Source organism: Centruroides vittatus, unplaced genomic scaffold, assembly GCF_030686945.1.
Source record: "Centruroides vittatus isolate TY-2023 unplaced genomic scaffold, ASM3068694v2 contig_879, whole genome shotgun sequence".
NCBI lineage: Eukaryota > Metazoa > Arthropoda > Arachnida > Scorpiones > Buthidae > Centruroides > Centruroides vittatus.
The window spans coordinates 2,494,955-2,522,193 of NW_027122571.1; the positions used below are offsets into that span (position 1 = coordinate 2,494,955).

Below are 27,239 nucleotides of genomic sequence, written 5' to 3' on the forward strand. Positions count from 1 at the left end.
ATGCCGGGCTGCAATTTTTTATCATATTTTTAATTTATTTAATTCAAAATATATGCTCTCCACCTCAAATCAGTAGTGGCTTACCCCTGTACATCATACTTTTCCTTTAACAATAGAGTCGTGCCGGTCATCTATCTAACTCCTTTCAGGGGAAAACATTTAAATTAAAATAACATGACTTTCGGTTTGCATCGAACGTTCGGGCCTTCTGCCCCTAAGGTTAGATAGATGAAAGACGAGACCAGACATATCTGGTCTCGTCTTTCATCTATCAAACTCCGTTCTCGCAATTAAGGAAAGACAGCGGAAATTTAAAGGTCTACAATTTTTTTCAAATTGCAGCTCAATCATATGACATATTCTAGGCCTTCATAGTGTACATTATCTACAAAATACTACAGGCCTTTAGAGTGTAACATTATTACATAATTATGAAAAATGGGAACTTTAAAAATCAATTTCTATCAAACTAAAAGGACGAAAAGTTCATATCTTTCCTCTTATTTCATAAAGTTTAAAAACTGATTTATGAAACAATCAAAAAATTAAATTAAAAAACTTGCCTAAAACAATTTCTTAATTGAATTTTTAATAGTTTCATGAATCATAGTTTTTATCTTAATTCCGCTCATGTTAAACTTCGACATTATTAGATTAATACAGCTAATATTATGAAATCACACGCGGTATATAAACAAATAGATCCATATTCTATATCAAATATAGCATACACAAGAGGGAAAATCACCAACCACGTCACGTCACTTATTCTGAACCAAGACATTTATTTAAATACGAAGCACGGTATCTGCAATAGATCGAAGCCGGTACTACCTTTTGTATAAATTCTATATTCCCAGATGGTGTTAAAATTAGATAGCAGTGACAAAGAATGGCAATGTCATCCTTTATCCTATTGAATAACTTTGTATACTTTTCTAAATTTCCCTAAAATTGTATAAATATTCAGTTGTTATTATGTGTTATATTGATGTAATAATAATAGCGTACATTTATGAATATGTACAGCACGTGAGGAATTGTTATTGATTGTAAGTATAATAACATCATATGCTATATATCGAAAACGATTTATATCAATATTAAATAAATTTTAATAATGTAGAAAGATTTTTATAGAGAAATTTGAATTTCAGAACAAAGAAAATAGAAGGGCAGCGATGATTCGTTCTTTTTATAGGGCACACTTTTGAGGTAATCGTGCGATATTTTAGTTTGTAATAAAATTTATGCTGAAGTTAGCTTAAGAATTAATAATATAAGGAAATTTTTAAAGAAAAAATATTATTCATTGAATAGTTTAAAAAAAATTTTGTAGGTAGGATACTTTATCGTGTCGCCATCTATTGGCGATTAATATTTTAAAAACACATTCAAGATGGACGTAAAACGTATAATTTCCTCATTATTTATACGTTCTTCTTTTATTTATTTATTTTTAAGTAAAAGAAGTGATATTTCAATAGATAACGAAACAAAATAGCAGTAAAGTAAAAATAAATTGATTCTTTTTTTAGTTAAAATAAGAGGAGGAGGAAAAAAAATTTAATTTCACAGTATAAGTGAAGAATACTTCATTAAAGATTTCGATAATACTCACCTGAATTTCATTTTTACTTATTTTTTTTTTAGTTTACAGAAAGAGACAAGAACGTTTCTTATAGCACGTAAAACCTCGTATTTCTATTTTAGAAATGCCCAGTTATTTTTATTTTATTTTTATTTTTTTTTTTACCATTTCAAGAGGGTGTTCGCCATTGCGTCAAAGAGGCAGTCCATTCAATCTAACTCTTCTTTTTTTACGTGTCAAAAATTTATTTATTTTCTCTATATATTTAATACAGGCATTGGCGCCTCTCGGAAAGTTACAGACATCGAGTGATCTATATGAGTGACGGCTTTTCGAGCAAGTATCACTTGTCAAGTCGATTATTTAAAGTAAGAATATATCTGCGCTTCGAATACGTTACGAAAATTCAATAAAATTCTATAAATCCGATACTGCACTTACTCGTAATGTCAAATTCATGCTTCACACCTGATTCAGGAATATGAATTTAGTAAATGTTAATGTGTTGTTTATTTATTATGTTACTAATGCTTGTAAATTTTTAATTGTTTTAACATCACCGAGATTTACATAAATAATTTAAAAATTGAAAAGTTTTGCTGATTAAGAAAGTCATTAAAAATTTATATTATTATTTTCTATAAATTTAAAATTCATATTTATGTTTATAATATTAATTTAAATTTTAAAGTTTAAGTTTAATTAATTATTAATGTCTCATTTAAATAAAATAACAAATTTTATATGAATACTTGAATTAAATTATTTTAAAATTATATATTAAAAAAATTATTTTTTCTTATTTTTTTTTCTAATAAAATTAATTTAAAATTAATTATATATATATAAATTAATTAAATTTAAACAAGGAAACCTTTTTAACATAAAAAATATGGCTTTTTTAAAATTAAGTTATAAAAATAATTTCTATTTACATTTATTTAGTGGACGTGGCTATTTATCATACAGTATGTGTACGCAATTGGCTATTTATACATATATTTCTACTATACATATTCTACTATATATTTCCACTATACATTCTATATGTCAGACGATTGCAGCAGGCTCCATTTTTGTCAGCTGTTACAAGAAATTTAGTTCAAAAGAAAACTGTTTTTAAATTTTTCTAGTTTCTAATTTTCGTTAACCACAAATAGCAAACAGTTCATTGTAAACACGAAAGACGATCCAGATTTCAACATACAATTTGCTGGATTAATTGACATTTTCTCGCCAACAAGGATGCACCCAAAAAGACGTTTTTGGGTGCGGCATCACAACTAGTAAAATTAATTAATATTCACTAAGTCCAATAAGTTCAAGGCATCATCATCATCGGAAGCAGCCACGTTTAATGAATTGCTACTAGATCATTCTGGTAGAAAACATATTTATATACATACATGCATACTATACTATACATACATATTGATACATATATTATTATATATTTCTTTGTGTCAAAAAAGTGTTTGAGTTTGTTTTGATCAAGATGTATAGAACAAAATGGCCGTTCGTGCAGAGTTACTCACGGAAATGAATTACCGTATATTTCCGTAGATAAGACGATAGTTGAATCATAAAAAAAAGGCCCCCAAAATCCGAGGTCGTCTTATGGGACAGACATATGCTAAAACTATAAAACTTCGACGAAAATGTATACCTCGTCTTATCTGAAGGTCGTGTTATCTGCGGAAATATACGGTTATATAATCGAATATAATTAGGATATCGATAATCGAAATTTAGGATATCCTAAATTATAAATAACATTAAAACTGTCATCTTTACGTCATGGCTTTAAAAGAGTTAAAGAAATATATTATTTATACAACTTAGTGAAATATATATTATATCATATAACTCAATGCGTAGTTTTTCCTATTAAATGCATTTGTAATATTTTATAAAAATGATTAATAATGTAATATATAAAAAAATGACTTACAGAAAAGTACACAGAAATCTTCATGAAAATAACAGAAAATAATATTTAATAAATTTGTTTACTTTGACGAAATCAAATGTAAAAAAAATTATTAAATATATTTCGAAAAATTTAATATATTATTATTATTTTTTAAATATTTTTATTAAATATATCTTGCATTAAATGATTTCAATGTTTCAAAAAATTATATGCATGGCTTCAAATTAATGAAAAATATATAACTTTGATAATTTAAATTAAAAAATAAATAAATTTTAAATTTATTATTATTAAATAAGATTATATTTATAGTAAATATTTTAATTTATAAAAGTAGACATCTATGCAATTACTTGAAAATGATGATTATATTTCATAGATTTTTCTAAAAATTACTTATTATATGGCATATTTCATAGACAGAGATTGACGTATACTTTAATTGTAATAATAATAATAATAACAATAATTCATTAGCAAATTTTTAAAAAAATAATTAAGATTTAACTCTTAATTTCAAATTTAAAAAATTAATATTAAAAGTTAAGTCTGTAATTTCTTTTACTTTTTTTGAATGTTAATTTTGTATTATAATCATTGAAATAATTTTCGTATAATCTTTTTCATAAATAATAATATTTTGGACTTTATTCAATAAATCATTACAAAATTTATATAGATAATTATTTTAGTGTATAAAATTTCAATGCAAAATGAAGTTAAGATATTATTAGCCTGACTCTTTGTATTTTAAATATTGTTATTTCAATTTAATGATGAAATATGAGTTAAGAAGGATTTTATTTTTTGAAACTAATTATTGAAAAACCTTTAGAATAATAAAATAATAACAGATCTTTATCCAGAACTTTATCCTTAATTATAAAATAAATGGCATCAAATTAACAAAAAATCATTTGAATTATTTATTTTCATTTATACATAAATTTAATTGAAAATACGAGTGTAAGATTTTGACATTTACTAATTTAGAAAAGTAAATTGCATTTTTTTAAGTTGATATAAACAATCAAACATATCGTTTCTATAAGTAATTATTTTTATAAAAGTAATTTAATTACGCTTATTTTATAAGTAACTTTAACCTAGACATTACATGTCAAACTGATTGCTTTAAATTGCATTAGTTTAACACTCCAAATATATTTATTAATCATAAAACTGTTTAAACGAAGGAGAAAATTCACGCTCTTCGTGTACTGTATACTCAATAACAGATGATGAATATATTGTACTCGAATAGTATTTTATCGGAAATTTTAATAATTATATAAACTGAAAATAAAATCAATTTTTTTTCTTCTGATTCTTAGCTTTTATATTGCATATATAAAAAAACAAAATCGTAAAATTATTTTTAAATTTTCTGTTTCTAGCATTTTGACCCAATCTTTCAATTCTATATCCATGAACATTTTTAATCTCATATTACTTTCCGAAAAACTCCAATTGTATGTTTATTTGTAAACTACTTACAGTTGAATCACGCAATCCGATTTTATACGATAGGTTTGGAAAGTGGACTGTTCCTACATTCTTTCCCTTCTTTTAAATAAGTTATAATAAACTGGTTCAAAATATTTCGTGTATCTACTCTCATTTTTAAATATTTATCGGTTTTAACTAAAATTTTAGTGGTAATTAATGTTTTAACATTTATGATTTATTTAAATATTTCGGCATTTTATTATTTGTAAGATTGCATATGGCTTTAAGATCGATGAAATATTTGATCAAATGAAATTGCTTTAAATATTTGTAACAAATCAAAACAAGGACATCCTAATTTCTTTAATAATTGGACGTTTTATTACCTATAATATGTTAGTTTCTTTTCCCAATTCTACATTAGATTATACCTACAATTACAGTTCCGTATTATGAGAACATAGAAAATAGAAAAACTATCACGCAATAACTCTTCTTAACAATAAAAGGCTTTGTCTAGTTTGTAATCGCAACCCATTTCATGTTATCCATATATTTTTTAAAGGTATCAACTAATCTATCTTTATGATAAATTTAACATGAATTCTCTCATCCATCAATCGAGAGACAAAATTTATCAAATATTTCATAATTTATCAGAAAATAGTTTAGTAATATCTCAAATTTATTATAAGTTTCTTAGTTGATTGAGTTTGTTGTCATAAGAAATTATACAAATTATAAATATTATCATATTATATTCAAGTTTTTCATGTCTTTTAGCTTAATATGTGCCTTTTTTTAATGTTTTTTTAATTTTTAATTATAATTTGTTTCTTTTTAAATAATTTCTAGCTCTATTATTAATTAATAAATTATAAATTTACTGATGTTTGTTTAGATTTAAAATATACATATGTTTATTTCGTAAAAATTGTTTTATTTAATAAATTGAATATTTTAATAAATTGAATATATTTTTAAGTAATGTTATTTATGAAAATTAATATTTAAAGCAGCATTAATTAGTAAAAAAGTTAATTAAAATTTTAGTGAGAATTTATTATTTATAGCCCACGTCTTTTAAATTGAAATATCAAAAGAATAATTATATTTTCTTGCATCGTAAAACGAATAAAATCTTTTGAAAAATATTTGTTTAAATATTTAATTAAAGAAAAAAAAATTCTATACTTAATTTAAAAATAAGAAATGTGAATATTTATTTATTTATTTTATATTGCAATTCGTTTCACGCAATGTGTTATTATAATCGAACGAAGTTTTTGATGTTTAAGTTTAAATTTAATAAATATTAAAATTTATTTTTAAACATACTAGTTTTAAAATTTAATTGATTTTTATTAGATTTTGACGTATTTCAAAACCGTGTCTGTAGTTGTTGTCGGTTCTTAAACACCATAGATTTAGACACCCAGACACCTGGCAATATTCATCTTAGATTATTTCAGTCGAAGTCTATTAAATATCTGTTCATCTCGCCTTGGATTTTTCTACGTATCCATAAACAAGTATAAACGGAAACGGCAACGTTCATCAAAAGGAGAATGCATGCGACTAATAGCGAAGACAATAGATACGTAAAAAAAATCCAAGGCGAGATCAACAGGTATTTAATAGACTTCGACTGAAATAAACTATGATGAACATTGCCAGGTGTCTGGGTGTCTAAATCTATGGTGTTTAAGAACCAACCTAAAATAGATTTATTAAAAGGCGAAAAAAAAGTAAATTTAAAATAGGTGCAGAGGATTAATTTTTATTTTTGTTATTATTATTATTGTATTAAGTTTTTATACCGTAATTTTCATACTTTGAAATTTAATGTATAATTAATTTTCTAAATTTGATTAAAAATAATTTAAGTATAAAAAGAAAGAAAGGAGGCGAAAAAAAATAACTTAAAAAATTCACGCTTAGAAAGAATAATAAATAAATGGACTTTCGTGAAACTTCAGCAGTGTATCGTTACTCCCAGAGAGCCATTTTAAAACTTATCCATACATTTTATAAAATTTGATAAATATATTCCTGAATATATATTTTATTTTATTTTTAGCAACGTAAGGAACTCACAATTTTTACTGACTGAAGAGAGAAAGGTCCATTCGACTATGGCATTTCTCAGAAAGACAATTCTAAAAAGAGATATATTATACTTTCTACAGTATTGCACATGTTTGATATACACATAAGATTCTACCAAATAGGAATGAATAAAAATATTCTCTGATAGCTAAACATTTTTTCTAAGCGCAAACAATCTTTTATTGTGTTGAGATGCCACAATACACGCCAAGGACTTTTATAATTGACTCAGAGGACAACATCACCTGAGACAGATGGTTTTCAACGTCTGCCGCCAAGATCCACATTCATCATTATGGAATCTTGGCGCCGTCTGATAGTAAAGGAGAAAACCTTGGTTAGATTGAAATTTTGCTTCTATCAATCTTTTCTTGAGAAGTCAAATATTTCATCTGCACTCTCAACTCTAGTTTCCACTTCAAACGGACTTATTTACAGATTTTAATAGAAAAAAAATAAGTTATGTTTGAAGACGAAATATATTTTTAATTTATAGGATACAATACAATATAAATAAAAGTTAAAATTGAATTTTATGTTTACAAGTTGCTTTATATAATAAATAAAATTTCGAGTTAAAATAGTCATTTATTTTAAAAAATTACATCTGTTTGTATGTATAATTAATTAGATTATTTTAATTAAAATAGAAAAATTACAAATATTATTCTAAAATTAACTTATCACATGAAATTCGTTATATAAATCTTAATTTAAAAACGTGGAAATTGATTATATTTTATTAAATTATTATAAAGGTAAATAAAAATAAATTTTTTAATATCTTTATCATTTTATTTATTTATTTCGTTTAATCTTTAATTTCAATTTACAGGCAATGTCACAAAGAGAATAAATGCCCTCCCCCTTTATAACAGACTTATAAAATGAATCACGTTAAAGTTTAATTTATTTTTTTTTCTTATATTGATTTTATTAATTAAATTCAGCAAAATATTATTTTATCTTAAATTATAAAAGCTGTCTCAGACTCAGTGAAATAAAGTAAGTTTAGTTGTAAAGGTTGTAGTGTTATTTGTTAATCTGTGCGGTAAAAGCTTCTTTATCAGGTGGAATTAATTAATAAAAAAAGAAAGTTACAGATAAATAAATAAATATACAGACAAAACACATTTCTTTACTTGCTAGTTTCTTGTTAAATATAATTGAAATGTTTCATAATTTATTTAAGGATGGGCAAACACTCATAAACACAATCAACACGACGAGATGAACAGAAGCAAAAGTAGCTTTTTATTCTTTATTTTTTTATGCTGGAAAAGAAAAACTAAGCTGTAAATTTTTAATTGGATCATTAATGACAGATGGAAAATTAGCAGAAATCTTCTAGCAAGATTAATATTACTAATTGTTTTTTTCTGCTGATTGAAAGGTTTATTCACAATTTGATTTTTTTTTTATTGTGTAGAGAAAAATCTACAGGCGATAATTAATAAGTTAGAAAAATAGAAAAAAAATAACAAAACTAAAAAAAAACTTGAAGAGAAATTAAATTAGAGAAGATTGAATTAACGAAATTTTTATTTAGGCTCGAAACTTGAAATGAAATTATTTCGATATTTTTTAAGGGAATTAATTTAATTTTTATATTTTTATTAACAGAAAGTAGGAAAACTGATTTTTTTAAAATTGACTTTGAAATATTCAGAATGATACGAAGTGAATGAAGCGAATAATCGGGATACGAACTGAGACATGGACCCACAAATATGATTTTTTTTTTTTCAATTGAAGATTGACAAGTATGATAAAAAAATCAATAAATAAAAAGAACTGTTGGTTTAAGTTGTACTTCTTGCGAGTTGGGTCAAATATTTAATGGTTCTACATTTAATGAAATTACAACATTTCGTTCAAGGAATATTAAGAAGTGTTTTTTTTTTCTGGAGTTTTTTTTATAGATAAGAAAGTTATTTAAATTAAATTTGTATTGTATAAACTACTTTAATTGGTAAAAAAATGTTCTTTAAATGTAAAGTAAATAAGAGAAAGAATGTTTAAGTTTACCTGTTTCTTCCAGTTTCATTGTAAAATATAAGGCGACGAATTAATTAATTATCAGAATAACATGCGAATCTATATTTAGAAATGGTTTAATTGTGTTTAGATAATTTCAAACATTTACAAGATGCAATGCAATTTAAATGCATGAAATATTAAATATAAAATGTATACAATAGTTTTCAGCTCTATAATTAATCAAATATTTGATATTGTATTGAAAATATACTAATTATTTTTACTTATTAATGATTAAAAATATTAACGTTAAAAGAATCTATTTATTCAGGAAAAAGATAAAAACTTCATGAAAACATTGAAGTTTATATTTAAGAACCATCTCCTGACTGAGAAACAGTAAATCCTATTTTCATTCGAAAATCAATATTATTTTTAGGAACCCATCAAAATTTAGTTGAAGAAAATACATTCCTAATTCCATTTGCGTATAAAGAAAGAATTTTCTTTTAACCAATTTCTGTCTTCATAGAGAGAAAACAAAGTACTTTTTATCTTTGAAAAGTTGGGGAATAGGATGAAAGTTGTGTTGGAAAACTTTCTTGTACTTCAAAAAGAAGTAGTTAAACAGGAGAGGGATTATATACAGTACAAATTATTCAGTTTTGCCTTTTATGCCTGCGAGGTACCTGTACTGTTCTCAGTTAGACAAGAAGAACAGACGGAATCCATGTAACGAGATGCCTTTTTCGTTTGTATAATACACACTCTCCTGAGATTACTCCAACGTTTCTGGCCGTAGGGGGTTGAGTGCGCCCATTGTCCGCTTACCATCCTTTCTGTGGCTTCCTACTCACTTCTTGGTAACGCAGCTGTGTTAGGCAGTAGCTTTACTGAGATCATTGACGTAGATGCCACAAGCCATTCTTTCAAATGCAGTATTATAGAAACTATAATCGATGTTTCTTAAACGTTTCAAATTGCTATTGCTCTCCCTACTTACCCGTTACCCTTTTAATAATTTTTGGATTATTTATAGTTTTTATACGAAGAATGGCTATTTTTTTTTCTATCCATTTTCATCTTGTTTCTTTTTATGATGTTCTTTAGCTTATTTATCTTGACATAGCCCCCTTCGGCTTATTTTTCTTTAATCTTCTTTTAGCCTGTTTTCACTCCTCAGTTTACGTCTCATTATATGATCTCAGTTTGCTTAGTTTTCTTAACAAGACGTCCTTTTCAAGAGAGTAAGAAATGGTCTTCTGCGTTTATTAATATCAATATATATATATATATATATACTTACAATCTTTTTAGAAAATTTTATATTTTCCTTCCTATAATATCAAATTTAATATGCTTCAAAATTTTAAGTTCTACGACAAGAAAATTTTCATTATTCCTTTTGTTTTCCTTCTTTTCTTTTAAAAAGTTTACAATATTCTGGCAGGTAAAAATATGGGGATTTCAAATTTAAATCTAAGATACTACAGCAATCCTTCTTGAGGACATACTGTGTTGTTTACCTTGAGTAGCAGTGACCTGTAGATAATCAATTTAAGGCTTCACGTTTGCTGAAAAACTTTAAGAAAAATCTATATTATAAAACAAAGTATCTTTCTAAACAAATTCCTTTGCAGCAACGTAAATTAGCCTTGTAGTACTTGACCTTCATAAATTAAAATATTTAAATTTAAAAAGAGTTTAGCTCAATTTCTGAAGTGTGAATATATTCACACTTTAGAAATACTGTACATTTATAAGATTATTTAAATGGGCTTACATATGTATTTAATTTACACATGTATGTACTAATTAACATATTAAATATATATTTTACGAATTTCTAAGAAAGATTAAAGATTCTTTAAGAGTTATTTAAAAATAAATAAACATTCTAAGCAAGAGTTACTCGATTTTTTCTTTCATAGGTTTTTAAGTGATATTTTTATATGAGAAGCAATGTCATAAATAAACAAGCAATACTTGAATAAGTCCTAATAAATGTAAATTAATAGCATAAAATTTTTAAAATGACGTTCACTTTAATAATAAAAATCTTTAAACAATGAACGATATATTCCCGGAGAAGCAACAATATCAATTTATAAGAAACTACTTACGGTTGCGATTTTGAAAATGATAGAAGGTTTCTCATAGTACTTATATTGACAAAGATAAAATGCCATTCACCATAGTGACAGTGATCACATTTTGCAAATAAGTTCAGTTGTCTTTTAACAACGATTGAATGTTACTGATGAAATCTTATTCATGAAAATATTTCTTTTTATGCTGATAAAAATCTCGAAAAGCTATTCAGTAAGAGAAACATAGTTATAAATAAAAGTAATAGCTGAACAAATATTGTGTTTTGTAAATGGATTTCTAGTACTAACATCAGCCAAATGAATAATTCATTTGCACCACGTGATCAAATGAACATTTCTTGTAATTCACCGTTAAGATTTAATTTTCCTAAAAGTTTTTGCAATTAAAATACTTTTAAATTTATAAAAGTAATTGAATGTTACAACTTAATATTTTCAATGGTTATAAAATGAAATAGACAAGAGGAGAAGTGAATAAATCAAATTTAACTTGCAGATCGATTTTTATCTACTTAAGACACTCCATCAAATTTCATCTATTGTAAGGTTTTTGGTTTAAAAATCACTGACATGCATACAGACATTCTGTCTGTACGTATTTTGCCCACATTCGTTGAAGTGAAGCAATTGGATCTGATATGTTAAAAATTGTCATGCCACAACTTGAAAAGAAACAATGCAAACTTATTTGATAAAAATCGACGTTAAAGTTTGGAGCTTTCATATTATATTTTAATTAATAAAATTAATAAAAATTAATAATGGAATCGATAAAACAAGCAGTGACTTGCTATATATTCATTCTATATTACACGAGTAGAATTGTCAGTGCTATTAACCCGGCAGCGATGCTACATTCTCATAAGTATGACATATACGAGTTACTGGTGACAGATGCGACATCTTTGACACCAGACGTGTTGACTTCTAGTGGACAACAGAACAAAAGTATAGAAGAATCTCGATACAAAAAACAAAGCTTTTTTTCACAGTCACTCCAGAAAACAAATCTATGATTTCAACCAAGTGAAGTGCAACGTTTTTTTTTCCTCTCTGGATCAGTTTTTATATAAATCAACACTAAGAAAAGAGTAAACAGATCTGCTATATAATAAAAAAGTACAACAATAAATTACAGCTCGGTTTAAGGAAAAGTTTTTAGGAAAAATTGTGCTCACTTAACGTTAGTGTTGTTGGGAAACCATCATTCAATAGTAAACTCCCATTTTTTGTGACCTCGCTCACTCCAGCGATATATTTACCTCATTGATCGATTATTGATGTCTAGAAATCCTCGACCAGACATGTGAAACCGAGTAACGAGGAAGATGGTGGCTTGTGATGACTTAGCTGTCTTTCTTCAGAGAGATGGCGCAAGTAAAGTTTTCCATCACTTCTCAAATCAATAGGAAAGGATTTACCCTTAGCCCAACAAACGAAATGACTCTCGTTAATTGATTTAGTCGGAAGATATCTGTAAAAATGTCCTTGTTTACGTAACCAATCAACTTGAGAAGGTCCAACAATCATTCCTGAGAGCAAAGGCACAAAACTCTTTCTCCAAGTAGGAAATAGGATTGAATACAAACTGCAAACGTTAAATTAATTGAATTTAAGAGTGCGATTTTTTGTTTCTACATTTGTTTTAGAAAGTTTTAACAAACTAAAAGCATTTTCTACAGCAAAATTGAGAAAAAGAAATACTTAAAAAAAACAAGAAATGATTTTTCTGTTACTGAGTTCAAAATACAAATGTCAGATTGATATGATAAAAATAAGAGTGTTAAAACAATTTTATTTTAGAAAAGCGTGAAATGGGGAAGATCGTAAAAATAACATTCAGTACAACAAGATCTACTGGCTTAACTTTTGATTGACAGGGAGTTTTTTCTGGTTTTCATTGTAAGCATGTACATTGGAAGTAGACCTGTGCGGTCAAAATGCCTCAAGAAAAGAAGCTAAGCTTCTTGGAAACGATCAGAAAAACCAAAAAAATCCGATTATTCGGTTTGGCGCTACACGTTTCTGAACAAACTTATTCAATCGAATAAACGTTGTCCTTTTTTTTTTGTTTCGGATGCGGCAGGTAAGGACAAAAATGATTGGCTACTTTTGAATTTTTTGAATATCGAAACACAAAGAAAGAATTTTCTGAAATGTATTTTTAAACTGTTTTATAAAAAATCTATACACTTTTTGTATGTCTATATCCGAAAACTATATCTGTATGGTTTTTGTAACAATCAAAAATCTATACAGCTTTTGTACATTATATAAATCGATGATTTTGTATCTTATCTATAAAATGCTTGGGAAATAAACGGAAGATGAATATTCAAATTAAAGAGAATAATTAGAATGTAGTAAAACTGCCTAATTATCTGCTTTTTAATTGAAATTTCAGAGTTAATATTTTCAAATTAATAAATGAATAAATAATCATTTTAGTGTGTAAATGCAATTTATTTCAAATTATTCTACGAAACGTAAAAATATGCAATTTAATAAAGAGGTTTATAAATATAAAGTTTTATTCTTAAAAAAAGAAGACGAACTACTGTATACATAGTAAATTTTATAGGTCTCTAGATACATTAAGAATTTTGAACTCGAGAAGAATTTCATTTTTTTTTATGACAAATATTTGATAAGAATTTAGAAAAAATTTAACCTTTGATATCAAAAACTCAATAAAATATATTTCGAAATAAAAAAGAAAACATTATTTCATAATTTAAATTATTTATTATTTTTAAAAAAATAGTTTTTTTAATCCTTTTTAATATTCTCGAAAAATATTTAAAATGAGTAATATTTAAAGTTTTTATAATTTATTTTAACTCGAAGGAAAATTTAATTTATCAAAGCTAGAAAATTACCCAACGGCACTATCGTGATTTTTCCTCACCATAACTTTTAACATAGAAACAGAGATTTACTTGTTAATCGTGCTCTTAATCAAATTACGCTTAAGAGAAGCAGTAACAATCTTTTATGTATTAGAGACCCTTTATATTTCACTTAACATTATGAGTCTGTGGGGCATTAACCAATAAAGTTCCATCCCAATAGATTTTACAGGACGAACAACGGTTACGATAAAATTACAAACATTAATATTCTCAGCTAATAATTTATCTCTTGTAATAATTGAAAATTTTAATAGTTTCTTCCCATTAATTGATTTATGAAGGAAATATTGTTCGAAATTATAATTTAAAAAGTTAAGAATTATTCATTTGTTTCATTTCATTAGCTAATTATATTCAAAATTCTTTTGTCGCTCTGTTGGAAGATAAAATATATTACTTGTCGACGAAATCTAACGATCCAATGTATTTGTGTTGATTTATCAAAAGATAACGATGTTAAGGATTCTACAAATCTTTTGTAAGATCATTTGAATGTACAGTACTCATCATTTTTTGCATGTTAAGCTTAAATCTAAAATAGGTTTTTGATAATTGCTTATCTAACAAGCCATATTACCTAGATAATCTCCCTGATTATTTCGTAAAAGCTCTTTTCCACTCATATTTATCAAGCATTTTCCTTCAAGCTGGATTATCTGGCTAATTCCTTAGATAATTGCCTATCAAGAGTATTAATAGCCTAATTCCAATTTATAGATAAATCTTTATTAAAACAATGTGTAAATAACTTCATATAAAAACTTTAGTAAAAATTATATATATATATATATATATATATATATATATTATTTTTTAAAAATCTGATAGTTAGTTTTAAAATCATACAGTTGCATAATTAAATAAGTTTATGAGAAGGTAAGAGGAACAAAATCATTAAAACTTAAACTTATACAAACTAATTTAGTCGAAGCTTAAGAGATTAATACTCAACTGATTTCTAATCCTCAATTGAATTAGAGAAAGCATCCAATAAAGAAAAAAGAAAACACCGCATATCTCTTACATTATGTCAAGCTTGTTAAGATATTCCGAAGTGATGCCTGGGAAACTTCTGTCAGAATTGCTCAATACCTTAAGGAAGGAGAAAGCTTTCAACTTTGATCCCGTTTCATTACTTTCATGGAAAACTAATTTCATTAAGTGACGTCATATCATCAATTTTCACCAATTATGAGTTAAACTGTATTCCTAAGACATCGCGTTCTTGTTTTATTAAGCTAATGTTCGAATATAATCTTCGACTTATTTTTCAGAGCGCAGGTAAATACCGCATATTCAGCTTCATCAATTAGTCTGGCAAACGATCTCTCTTCTGTTCATAGCTAAGTGTGGTGTTCTATGTGATCACGAAGTTTCTTAATATTTTATTAAATTTATCTTACATTAAATGAGGTAATTTCCAACTAGAAAGTTAAAAAAGTTTCCTTGGTTTCGCCCTCAATTTTATTAAATTTTAATTATACGATAAATATTAATATTACATTAATATGTTTTTACATGTGACATAATTAGAAAAAATTTTAAATATTAATTTCTTTTTATAGCTTATTTAATCTATTATATATAATAATGTTAAATTAAATTAAAATAAAGATTTATTCATGGAAATAACTTTAATAAATTTAATAATATTAATAAAAGAAATAAAAAAAATACTGATTTGTAAAGTTAGTTTTGTTCTAATAATATATTACACACACAAAATATTTTTATTTATATTTTATACTAATAAAATACGTAAAATATAATGATTATTTAATTACAATTAGTGCTTAAATATAAAATTTACACAGGTCGAAAAAGCGGAGTTATGAAGAGAACAGCCGTAAAACGGGGATTTGTATTAAAATAATTATAAACGTTAATAAAATTAAAATTTTTTAAATAAAATGTAATCTTCCCTTATTTTAATATCCATCATAAATAATAATTAGAGCAACGTAAACTCGTCAGAATTGAAGTGAAGTAAAAATTACATCAATTTTATTAATCAAATATTTGTTTACGTTCTCTAGAAGTTACACTAAAATAATTACAAGCTCTATTACCACTTTAGGAAAGAGGGTACATTAATAGGCTCTGTTCTCGTCGATGTATGTAAGGTTAATATGGAAGCCTTCTATTAAATTGGCGTTACAATGCCAATTTAATAGGAGACTTCGATAAAATGATGCAGCGTGAACTGGATGTAACGAGTCATAACGTGACGAGAATTAATCTAGCGTGATATGAGAGTTTAGATCACTAAATTGATACCATCTATTAAATTCCATTTTATTTTCTTATTATATTTTTGTGAAATAACTATTTTAAAATTGTTTACCTGCATAAATAAAAAAATAAAAAAAATATTTCTGAACGAACTGAGGATAAATGTCGATGTGAATCATATATTAAAATATGGATTTGATTCTAATTTAAATATTTTTTACATAAACTGTACTTTGTATAAATAAAAATATAAAAAATTATTTCTTTTTTTTATCATATAATTGATTAATATATGTTATTGATTAATGAAATAAATTTCTTCCCATATTTCTTCCAAGTTAAATCGAATAAATAAAATAATCAAATTTTTTAAAATGTGAAAGTCCTTAATCAAAAATTCACTCTATTTTAAAGGTGAAAACAGATTATTTTATATTAAAATAAATAAATAACTATATTTTATTGTTATATTATCTTACACCACATATTTTTTTTCAAATGTAAACAGGATAAAATGTATTTTTAATTTAAAAATTTGTCGAAAAATATGAGAAAATTGCAAAAAATCTTAAATAATCAAACAAAAAATAATTCTAAAATTAGAAAATATTTCAGTTAATTATCTTCATAAATCAACTGTAGGATATTTTGCTGATTTACGTTTAAAACTGACGTCAATAATTTACGGAAAGTAAAGATTTCAATCTTTTTTCAATCAATCAATACATTTTTTCTTAATCATATATTAAGAAAATCATCGTTAAAACTGGAACACGATTTTTATGCTAAAATATAATAATATAAATTTACTAAAAATGTTTTAAAATAATAAAATAACACGTGTAATTTTACTAATTATAAATTTGTTTTATATTGACATTTAGGTTTATTTTAATAACATTAATATATTTATATTCAAATATTTTCTAAAAATAAAAATATATACAGTATATATTTTTTATTTTGTCCAATTTTACATACAGAATGAAGTTATCCATATAAAAATTTCGCGTGTAATACGAGTAATTTAGTCATATTTATCGTTTAACAGTTATTTTAAAAAAATTACGAAAAAATTTAATGTTGTTCCTTCTATCTACATCTGAACTTTGATATCTACAGCAAACTTCGTGCTGTTTTTATTATTCAGATAAAAGAAAATTTATACAGAATTGTTCAAACTCGACAAGCGACATAACTCCAGATTCAAATATGAAGATATATGATATAATATACAAGAAACTTCAAACAGTTTATCAGATTCGAAGTATGTAATTTTGTGATATTTTACTATATTAATAAGTTATATTCCTCCATAAAGCAACATCTAACGAAAATTTATGATCCGATTCCAAGTTTGATTGCAATCGACTCACATCGCTTTGCATCTCAAAAAACCTAGCAAGGCTTTTCGACTATGTGCATCACATACGTTCGTAAATCAGTGCAGTATGTCTGTAGAGAAATTCGGGATTATACAGTGGAAAATTTCATGAAAAATTTAGAAATTATTCAGTGGAAAATTCTGAGAACAATAACGTAGGAAATAAAAGGAATGATTTAAAACTTAACTTTGTCTTTCCGGCATTGTGAATGCAAGGAATGGCGTAAGATATTGATTGTGCTGTCAGATTGCAATCTCTGCCATCATATTTCATGAGTACTTACTCCATGTTGCATGTATCCCTTTTAAAATTTCTATATATGCAAAATGTAAGTAGCAGATAACAATTTTAATGACAAATTATGATCTTACGTATGGTTTATGATCTTTTAAACTTCAAATTACCAATAATCGATTACAAGATTGATTTTTGTAACTAAAGATAAATGAACTGTTTTTTGTGATCTAAATTTACTTTAATATATGATGCTAAGTAAACTTACATTTATTATAATATATTACCTAATAGATTTAACAATTAATTGTTCATTATTACATTCAAAACAACGATTAATTATACCATCAAAGCAAAAATAAAAAAGAAATCTTAGCTTAGAACAAATGGCGACATTTTTATGTATATAGACCATAGGAAAACTCGTTCATTAAATGCTGTTAAAAATAAAATAAATTTTCTAATGTTTCCAAATCGGTACAAAAAATAATAGTGGCATAAATTGTTATTTTATAAACTTAATTTACAATCGTTCCTGTAAAAATAAACCAGATACAATGGCATTATAACTGCATCACTCTATTATATATATATCATCCTATAATTATTGCTACATTCTTAAAAACTGCGATATTTCCTTAATAATTTATTCTGTAGGTATTAATTCTCTTAAATTTCGATAGAAAGCTGTGTGTAATGGTATAATTTTAAAATTGTAATTTAAAAAAGACATTTATTATTAGGATGCAACTGAAGATGTGCCAAATACAGCCTGAAATGCATATTGTAGAAGAATGAAGCGTATAAAATATATTAGGATGTAAAATAAAAAAGATTTTACAAGGCAAGTAGATGTTTTACAAGAAGTGAAGTTTTACTAAAAGAATGCAGAAACAGTGTAACAATTCATAAAAATAGAAATAGAAGAAATAGAAAATAATTTAATAATGTAAAATGTCAGTTTTATTTAGTACTTATATGACGACATTATTTCAATTAAACAAACATAAAATCACTATTCATTAGCTCAAGTACGAAATAAACTAGAAAAGGCAGAAATAGGATTTAAAAGAAATGAAATGACTTTAAATGATACAAATGAATACGAAAATTTATGTTTATTAAATTAAATTACAACAAATGCAACATGTATTGATAAATTTAGATCATTTAGTCTTTCATATAATCTATAAATTTTACTCTAATATTTAACAAAGTTTGATAACACTATAATAATAATAAACTAGTATAGATAAGATAGTAATAAACCAGTATAGATTAATTAAGAATAAATGTAAAAATTAAAAATCCTTTAGAAGGAAATAAGAATTAAACGTCAACGTTACAAACTATAATGAGTTATAATATTACATCATTTCTTTAAATTTTATTTAAAAATTTTTATATTGTTATCTTCTTTATATTGAAACTAGAATAAATAAAAAGAGGTAGTTTTAACTGGAAATAGTAATCACGTTTGAAATTCGTTCACTAAATCAACTCATTGTTTCAACTATAGAGAAAATACATCTAAGAATTTTTTTTTGGTTTTTATATATTGAATGGTTTTGAAGTCTTTTAAGAAGTAAACAAAACTATTAAACCAATTTAATAATAAAAATTCCCATAGATCACTTTAAAAATTATTTATCATGACATATGATAAGCAGTTACTGGGACTTCTCCTTCATTTAATAAATAATCCCTACTTTTTATGCTGTACAGAAATTCAATTAATTTCATGTAAAATAATTTTTATAAAAATCAATTGCTCATTAAATAAGATTATAAGTAAAAAAAATATATTTTTATTTTAATAAGAGATTGATCTTTCATCTTACTTTAACTAAATAATAAAAATTAAATATCGGGATTATTTTTAAGGCTATATACATTTATATTTTCAATTCTAACTAATCAACTTTCAGGCCAACAATTCCAGTCAATCTTTAAAATAAGGCAAAACTTAATATAATTTTTTAAAAAACTGTTTAATTTACTCCAATGGCGAGGTTTTATATTAGAATTTATATAATGTCACATTAAAACTTTAAATTAAATAATATGTAAGATAACAAATATTGAATTGAGTTCAATAATGTGTGTAATGTGTTTTCTACTAAAAAGATGTTATTTTATAATCTATTTTAGTAAAACAAAATTTTAACTATTCTTTCACCTCATTTCACAATGTTCAAATTTAAATAGAATTCACTTTGTATGTTGTCAAATAAAGTCTTTAGTTAACTTAAAATCTACAGTCTATAATAAGTGTCTACAAAATTTACTAAATCATCTACCAAATTAGTTTTATTATGAATGACTTTCTATCTAGATCAAATTTTCCATTTATATTGTCTAACACGAGTCTTAAGAATTAGCCTAAGGAAAAAGGGCAGCAACCGATCCTTCTCCGTTGTCTATCCAATTCAAGGATCGATAAGTTCGAAATAGATGCTTAGTCGAGTTCAAATTTTGTGTGAAGGTCAACAGCTTCTTAGCCCAATAAAGTTTTTACTTTTAAAAAAGAAAAAATAATAATGTAGCAAATATTTTCATTTGCTATCATTTTTACCATGTAATTTAAATAAGAAATTAGATTATTATAAATCTAAGTAAAATTTATATTAAAAAAATTCAATTATTTTAAAGATATAAATAATATATAATAATAATAATAATAATTTAGATATTAATTTAATAATTTTTATTAAAAATAAATGAAATAATTAAAAAATTAAACGGAATATTGCCTTAGAATATCTGAATATGTAAATAATCAACAAAAATTTTTTCAAATTGTAAAATTTATTTTTTTTTAATAATATTTAAATAAAATTAAGAATAAAAATTTTCAATAAGAATAAATAAATTTGACATTAAATTTAAAGAATAAAATAAACGTAACTTTTAAAATATTTCTTATTATTTTAATTAACTTGTATATATTATTTTAAATCATTATATATAAATTAATTTAACAACGAATATTTTAAAACGTAGCTAATTCATATATTATTAAAATATTTACAGATATTTTCTCTTATTTATGATGCATCTAGATAGAAAATAATGAGTACATGTAAGCAAGCAGCTTATAAAAACAAAAAAGAGAAGAAATATCAAAGCCGTTTTGATAATGATTAATGTTACTTTACTATATTATAAGCCTGAAATGTAAGGGATATAGATAGACATTCTTTCTTCAATCTAAGAAAATTACATTTAAGAAACAATATCTTGCATTCAGTATTCACGTTATCTGGTCTTCTTTCGCTCTGTAATTTTGCTTTATAAATATCTTAGATAAATATTCATTACTATAACAAGATCATGTTGTTTTCGCTCATTAGTCTCATTATGCTCTGTATAAATTAATTAATTATTCTAATAAACGCACGCAATTAATTACTGTTATAAATCCCATAAATATTCTTTATATGTGTACAAAGATAGAATAAATATGCATATTTATGTATTATTATAAAATTTGTTGATTAATTTGTAAAAAAAAATGCATAATCTAATTTGAAGCCAAATTATATTCAAAATGCGCCATGAAAAATGTATTATTATAATAAAATCGGAATAAAAAAATTCAGAAAAAATTTGATTTTGCGACATTTTATAAATTCATATCTGTCATTTTGATGAACACATTCATAAAACGACAATAAAAGTATAATCTAATCGTATTTTCAAATATAATTCGACATATAGAAAGCGAATAAACTATACCACTAAATCCCCATAAGGCTTTTAAGGCTAATATCAATATCTTGCAGAGAACATAGGCTGAAGAGGATAAAGCCTCTTATAAGCGATATATAAAGCGACATATGGCAATAAACTATAACTTATAAGGCTGTTTCTGATTGATAAGCTATAAGCCTCTTATATGCAGCTATCATATGCTTCAAGCAAAGTATACAAGCCTATAGGCTATAAAATGGATAACTCATCGCGTAGCCGAACATAAAATTTTGATTAAGTGATATTTAATACGATAATGCTGCATCTTAAATAGCATTGCATTAGGTGTAAAATATCATTATAAATTTCGAAAATTTGTATAATTATTTTAAGTTTAAAGTTATATATTTGTATATGTAATTTAATTCGAAAATTATTATAACAATTTTCTAATGAATATTTTAAAATTTTATCATTAAATATACGTACAGTACATACAATTAATTTTTACAAAAGTTAATTTTAATGAGAATTTAAGTGTATTAAAGGTTATATAGAAACATGTCTTTGTTTAAGATGTTAAATTATACTTTCATCTTATATTATCTGAGAAATACTTTATATCAACACATCCATTAATAAAGTAACCGGTTAAAGAATGAGTCTGTCTGTCTATTGTCGGAAAAAAACTTCGAGATATATTTTAAGTTTCTGGTAATACCCTTTTAGGTAAATCGAAGTTTAGAGGATTAAGAAAAATAAGCGATTTTTCACTGCAAAATATTGAAAAAAACAAAAATGTCTTTTCACTTTAATGTCTGTTTTGCTTAAATACATTAACGTTTTTCAATTAAAAAATAAGATTTTTAATAGTAGACTTAATACGATTTTAAACGCTTAATTGAATTTTAATCATTTATTTTATTAAAAATATATAATAATAATGATATAAAGATTTATTATATCATAGTATTAGAAATACTAAACAAATGTTTGCATATTATGCATTATAATTGTGGAGAATATAATCGTGATTAGCCTGAAGGAAAATTGGGATTGCGTTTGTTAGCTTTAACACATTGTATGTACCAAAAGCAATGTTTATCCATTGCAGCAAATACCGTTCTATTATGTTATTAAATTATTAAATGTCAAGGTAGATTCTAATTTTATTTTAATTTAATTTTTTTTTAAAGAAAGTGTAATATTAAACATTTATTTAAATATTTTTGAATTTAAAAATGTGATGTTTTAATTTATTACGCAATTAAAATAATTTTTATTAATTTATGTACAAAAGGGTATTTTAAATTACTGTAACTAATGAAAAAATTTTATGAAAAGAAGTTTAATTGTAAAATGACAGTATCAGAAAGAAATCTTATTTTCGCCATTAGAGGAAAATGTACTGATCGCCGGGTGACATTAAAGGCTTGAAAAACAAATTAAACTTCATCGATGGAAAACAGAGGATTATTTTTCGTATATTAAAATTTTACTTTAAATATTTAATTTAAATAATTCTAAAGTTTTCGTTTCGATAAATTTGTCGATTATTTATATAATAATTGAAACGTGTATTTAAATTACTAACTAAATTATAAAAATATAGTGTATATAATTTAAAGAAGAAAATATGTATTGTTTAAGTTAAAATGCGGCTAGAATTGGCTTTTGTAAAATAGCTCACATTAGGGAATATTCCCAAAGTGAAGATAATCACAATTTAAATTAATAACCCTCATTGAGTTTAATTAAACGAGAACATAGGAAGCTCATATGCAGTTTTCCACTTTAAAGTTATTGGAGACAAAATAGGTCTATAATATATAATAAATCATTATCATTTCTATAAATTTAGTTTCCTCTCAATTTCTAATTAATATATTTGTTTTTAAGACGACATTTACAGATTTCTTATACTGCTGAGTTATGTGCTAAGCGTTTTAAGTAAATCTTGTTTTATTAAAAAAAGAAATTTATATATAGTTAATCAATTTTTAGCGTGTAAATTTACATCCGATTACGCAATTTTATGCTAAAATATTTTCTCATATATTTAAGAAAAGCGAACATTCTTTTAATGATGCTTTCTCGTGCCACAAACTGACCAAAAGGATTAAGCTAAAGGAGGAAAAGTTGTTTTGCTTCTACTAACTGTAGTGGCGCCAACATGGAACATTGAACTAAATCCACTAGAATTAACGGTAGATTACAAGTGTAATTGTTTCTTAATTGCTTCCTGTCGTTCAAATTTTACTGGAGAAAATCACGAGGACGTTTCATGCAAGAGATTAGATAAACTTTGACATCAAAATGACGTCAGAGATGGAGAGTTATTACTGGTGATGATCAGGAGTCATTATGAAGAGTGTCTTAGCGAGAAAATCCCATTTAAATTTCCAGTTTATATAATATTTTATATAAAGAATTAAATATTATATCGATTTTGAAAGTTTCTATCAGACTTCGTATTAATTCTCTGCTTAGAAATAAATTTGTTTTACACCAGGAATAAATTTCATTCTGTTGTTTGTCACAAACCATAAATTTTAAATTGTGCAAGTAATATATTTTCAAAATTGAAAACATAAATAATAAATGTGTTTACTTTTGTAAATACGTATATAAATGAAACTAGAAATTCACTAAAAATTACAATTTTACAAAAAGAAATTTATAAGAAAGGAAAGACGAAAATAAAAGAATATATAAATATTACGAGAGGAATATTAAAGTTATTGAGAAAATGAAAAGTCATTTAAAAAGAAAAATCAATGAATAAGGTAAATAGAGTGTAAATTTTGGAAACGGAAAAAAAAGAAAGATATAATAAAATATATAAATATAATAAAAAAAAGTATAAGTATTTTAGAAATAAAATTGATATGAACTTAAAAAATATAATAAAAATATATGTAATTAAATCTAAAATTAAATTTTCTACTTGTAAAGAATATAAGTTTAATGTTTTTTAAATTATATAATTTATTGCTTAAACCTAATGAATATTTTCAAATTTACTCACCGTTTGCAGGAGCATAAATATTAAGATAAAGGCAATCCTCGCTTTGATTCCTTAGATAAGGTAGTAGTCTTTTGAGATATTCTAATCTTCCTGTAGGCATTCGTTTCAACGCTTCTGTCTCATTCTTTATATCAGGGTATCTCTGGGGGCAAACAGGACCAAATCTATTTGCCGTTCTTACAGATCTCCAATGAGATGGTGTCACCGGAGGCATGAATCTCAAAGATCCCACAGGGGCACTAGCATAGGGCACACCTAAGTATATTTCTACAGGTTGAAGATGTCTGTTCGGAAGTGTTCGTAGAATACCCTGAAGAGCACCATATTTCGTATTAATAACGCGAGACAGCGATTGTCGACCGGAGACTGAAGTCCCAATAAGAAGAATAATGGAAAGAGTGTAAAGTTGCATGTCGTCGATCTTAACTACCCATTCATGTCAAGAAGTACGTCCAGATCGTTAAGGTAAAGTGCGTAAGTTTGGTAATTAGCTAGGATGTACTTGACTACCCCAATCTTTCCGTATCGATGCGTCCATACTTAACTCGCATCTAATGAGTTGCATCTTGTTCAATTTGACATTCAGAAGAGGTGAGAGAAGATGAGAAAGAGAAAAACTCTAAATAGCAAGTTTGATAAAATCGAATATTTTAGAACTTAAAATCCACTGTTCGTTACTATCACTTTAGCAAAATTATTGATTTGAGTGATGAGAAGAAATTCCTAAAGCAGGTGAGTGTAAATGCCTTTGATTTCGATTATATAAAGGTAGTGAAGCAAACAGTCTGAAACGAGATTAAACACATACCTTACTCCGTCACAAATAGTAGTAAAGTCCTTTAACGATATAGTGCCACCTGTAGAACCACTATACTGCGGCACACGTGTCTATATCCTACTCTCAACAGCCTGCTTCTAACGGTACGACAGTGACTAGATGTGGTATGTTGAGTAGAGAGAGCATGCCCAGTGCACAGAGTCGATTCCATTCCTCCTTCGGTGGGAACTTGCTTGTAGCGAAGTCTATGTTTACGAGATAATCGTCACATTCTGAAGAATATCGCCAAAGCGATACTCTCCCAGCGAGACTGAATGAACAAGTTACATTTTAAAAATGCAAATATATTACTAAAATGATAACCATTAACATAGGAAATAGATTAGTCCATATTTTATAAATTCTTTAAAAGCTTCCTTCTTCTTTTTATCCATTACCGACGATGTATTTAAGGAAGAATCCACAATGTTAATATATCTCCAAGGATTTGTAATTTTATTTTTTCTTGTAGTTCCTTAATGATTTTACATTTTGCAACTGAGATAGATATTCAAACCACTTGGCAATAAACTTGATAAAACGGAATGTTTATTGTTACGAATAGGTAGATGCTCTGCTATTTAGTAATATGAAAAAGCAAAGAAACGATAAAAATTCTCCAAAACAACTTTTGGCTAAATTCCAGACGAAGCTAAGGGATTTCTAAAATTGTAGAAGTTGTTAATATCTAGAAAAGACACAATCTTTCTTTATTGTTTTCTCTTAGGTTTTTATATGATCAATATGTCATTATAGGATATACGGCGTATTATTGTTTACTTATGTAATTAATCATATATAATGCTAACAAATTCTAAAAAAATATATTAAAAAATAATATAGAAACGTAGATACAAATACGTTTCGTTAATTAAAACAATTTTAATGCTTCATTAAAATCCATCTATATTTATTAATTTTAAATATACGCTCGCATAAACGACTTATTTAAAATTAGATTTATTTTATATAATTGAAAAACTTTATAAAAATTTAAGTAATAAATTTTAAATTTTAATCGGTTATTTAAAAATTTTTAAAAGCTATTTTTAGCAATATATTCATCAAGAGAATCGTATAATTTGACTATTTCCAAGAAGGTGAGACTTCTCTACTCTTGTAAACGATACTTTGCGTGCTTATGTAAAATGATGTTTGACAAATTATCTAACGCGTAATGAAAGTTAATAACTTATAATTTAGTTTTAAATCAGATATTACAGTGTATTTTGTTTAAAAGTAATTTAATTGTGGGTAATAATACGTTGAGAAAACATGCTAAAAATTTCGCAAGAGATGGCGCCACAGAGTTGATTCTCAAATTTTCATTATTTATTATTATTTTTTTCTAAAATAGTTGTCCTTTTCTCCTCTGTTTTAAAAAAAAAATATATATATAAATTATTTAATCCTTAATACATATTTAAAGAATAGTGAATAATCACGTAATATAATCCACTTTCATGATTAGAATCTTATAATATATTAATAATTGTTTACGTTTTAAAATGATTTTTAATAAGATATTTACAGTATAAAAATTAAATAATTTATATTTATTTGTCAAATATTCGGAAATTTTATATAAAATTTTAAAAATTAATTTTAATTAAAAAATGAAATTAATATTAATGAAGATTTATTTTAAAAGTTTTATAAAAATAACAACGAATTTAATTACTAAAACTGATATAGTATATATATATACAAACGTAAATGAATTATTAATAATAAGATTTAAAATTTATTAATTATCAGAAACATG

At 25.0% G+C, this 27,239-nt stretch overlaps 1 protein-coding gene across 1 annotated transcript in view; it reads right to left on the reverse strand.

Moving 5' to 3' along the window:
- LOC136983255 (neuroligin-4, Y-linked-like) overlaps nt 1-25,555 on the reverse strand; it is a 117,494-nt gene extending 91,939 nt beyond the window's left edge. The window contains exon 1 of the mRNA XM_067279960.1: nt 24,658-25,555. Coding sequence (XP_067136061.1) covers nt 24,658-25,069 — 412 coding nt within the window. The 5' untranslated portion in view covers nt 25,070-25,555. The remainder of the gene's footprint in view (nt 1-24,657) is intronic.
- Nucleotides 25,556-27,239: the final 1,684 nt, after the last annotated feature.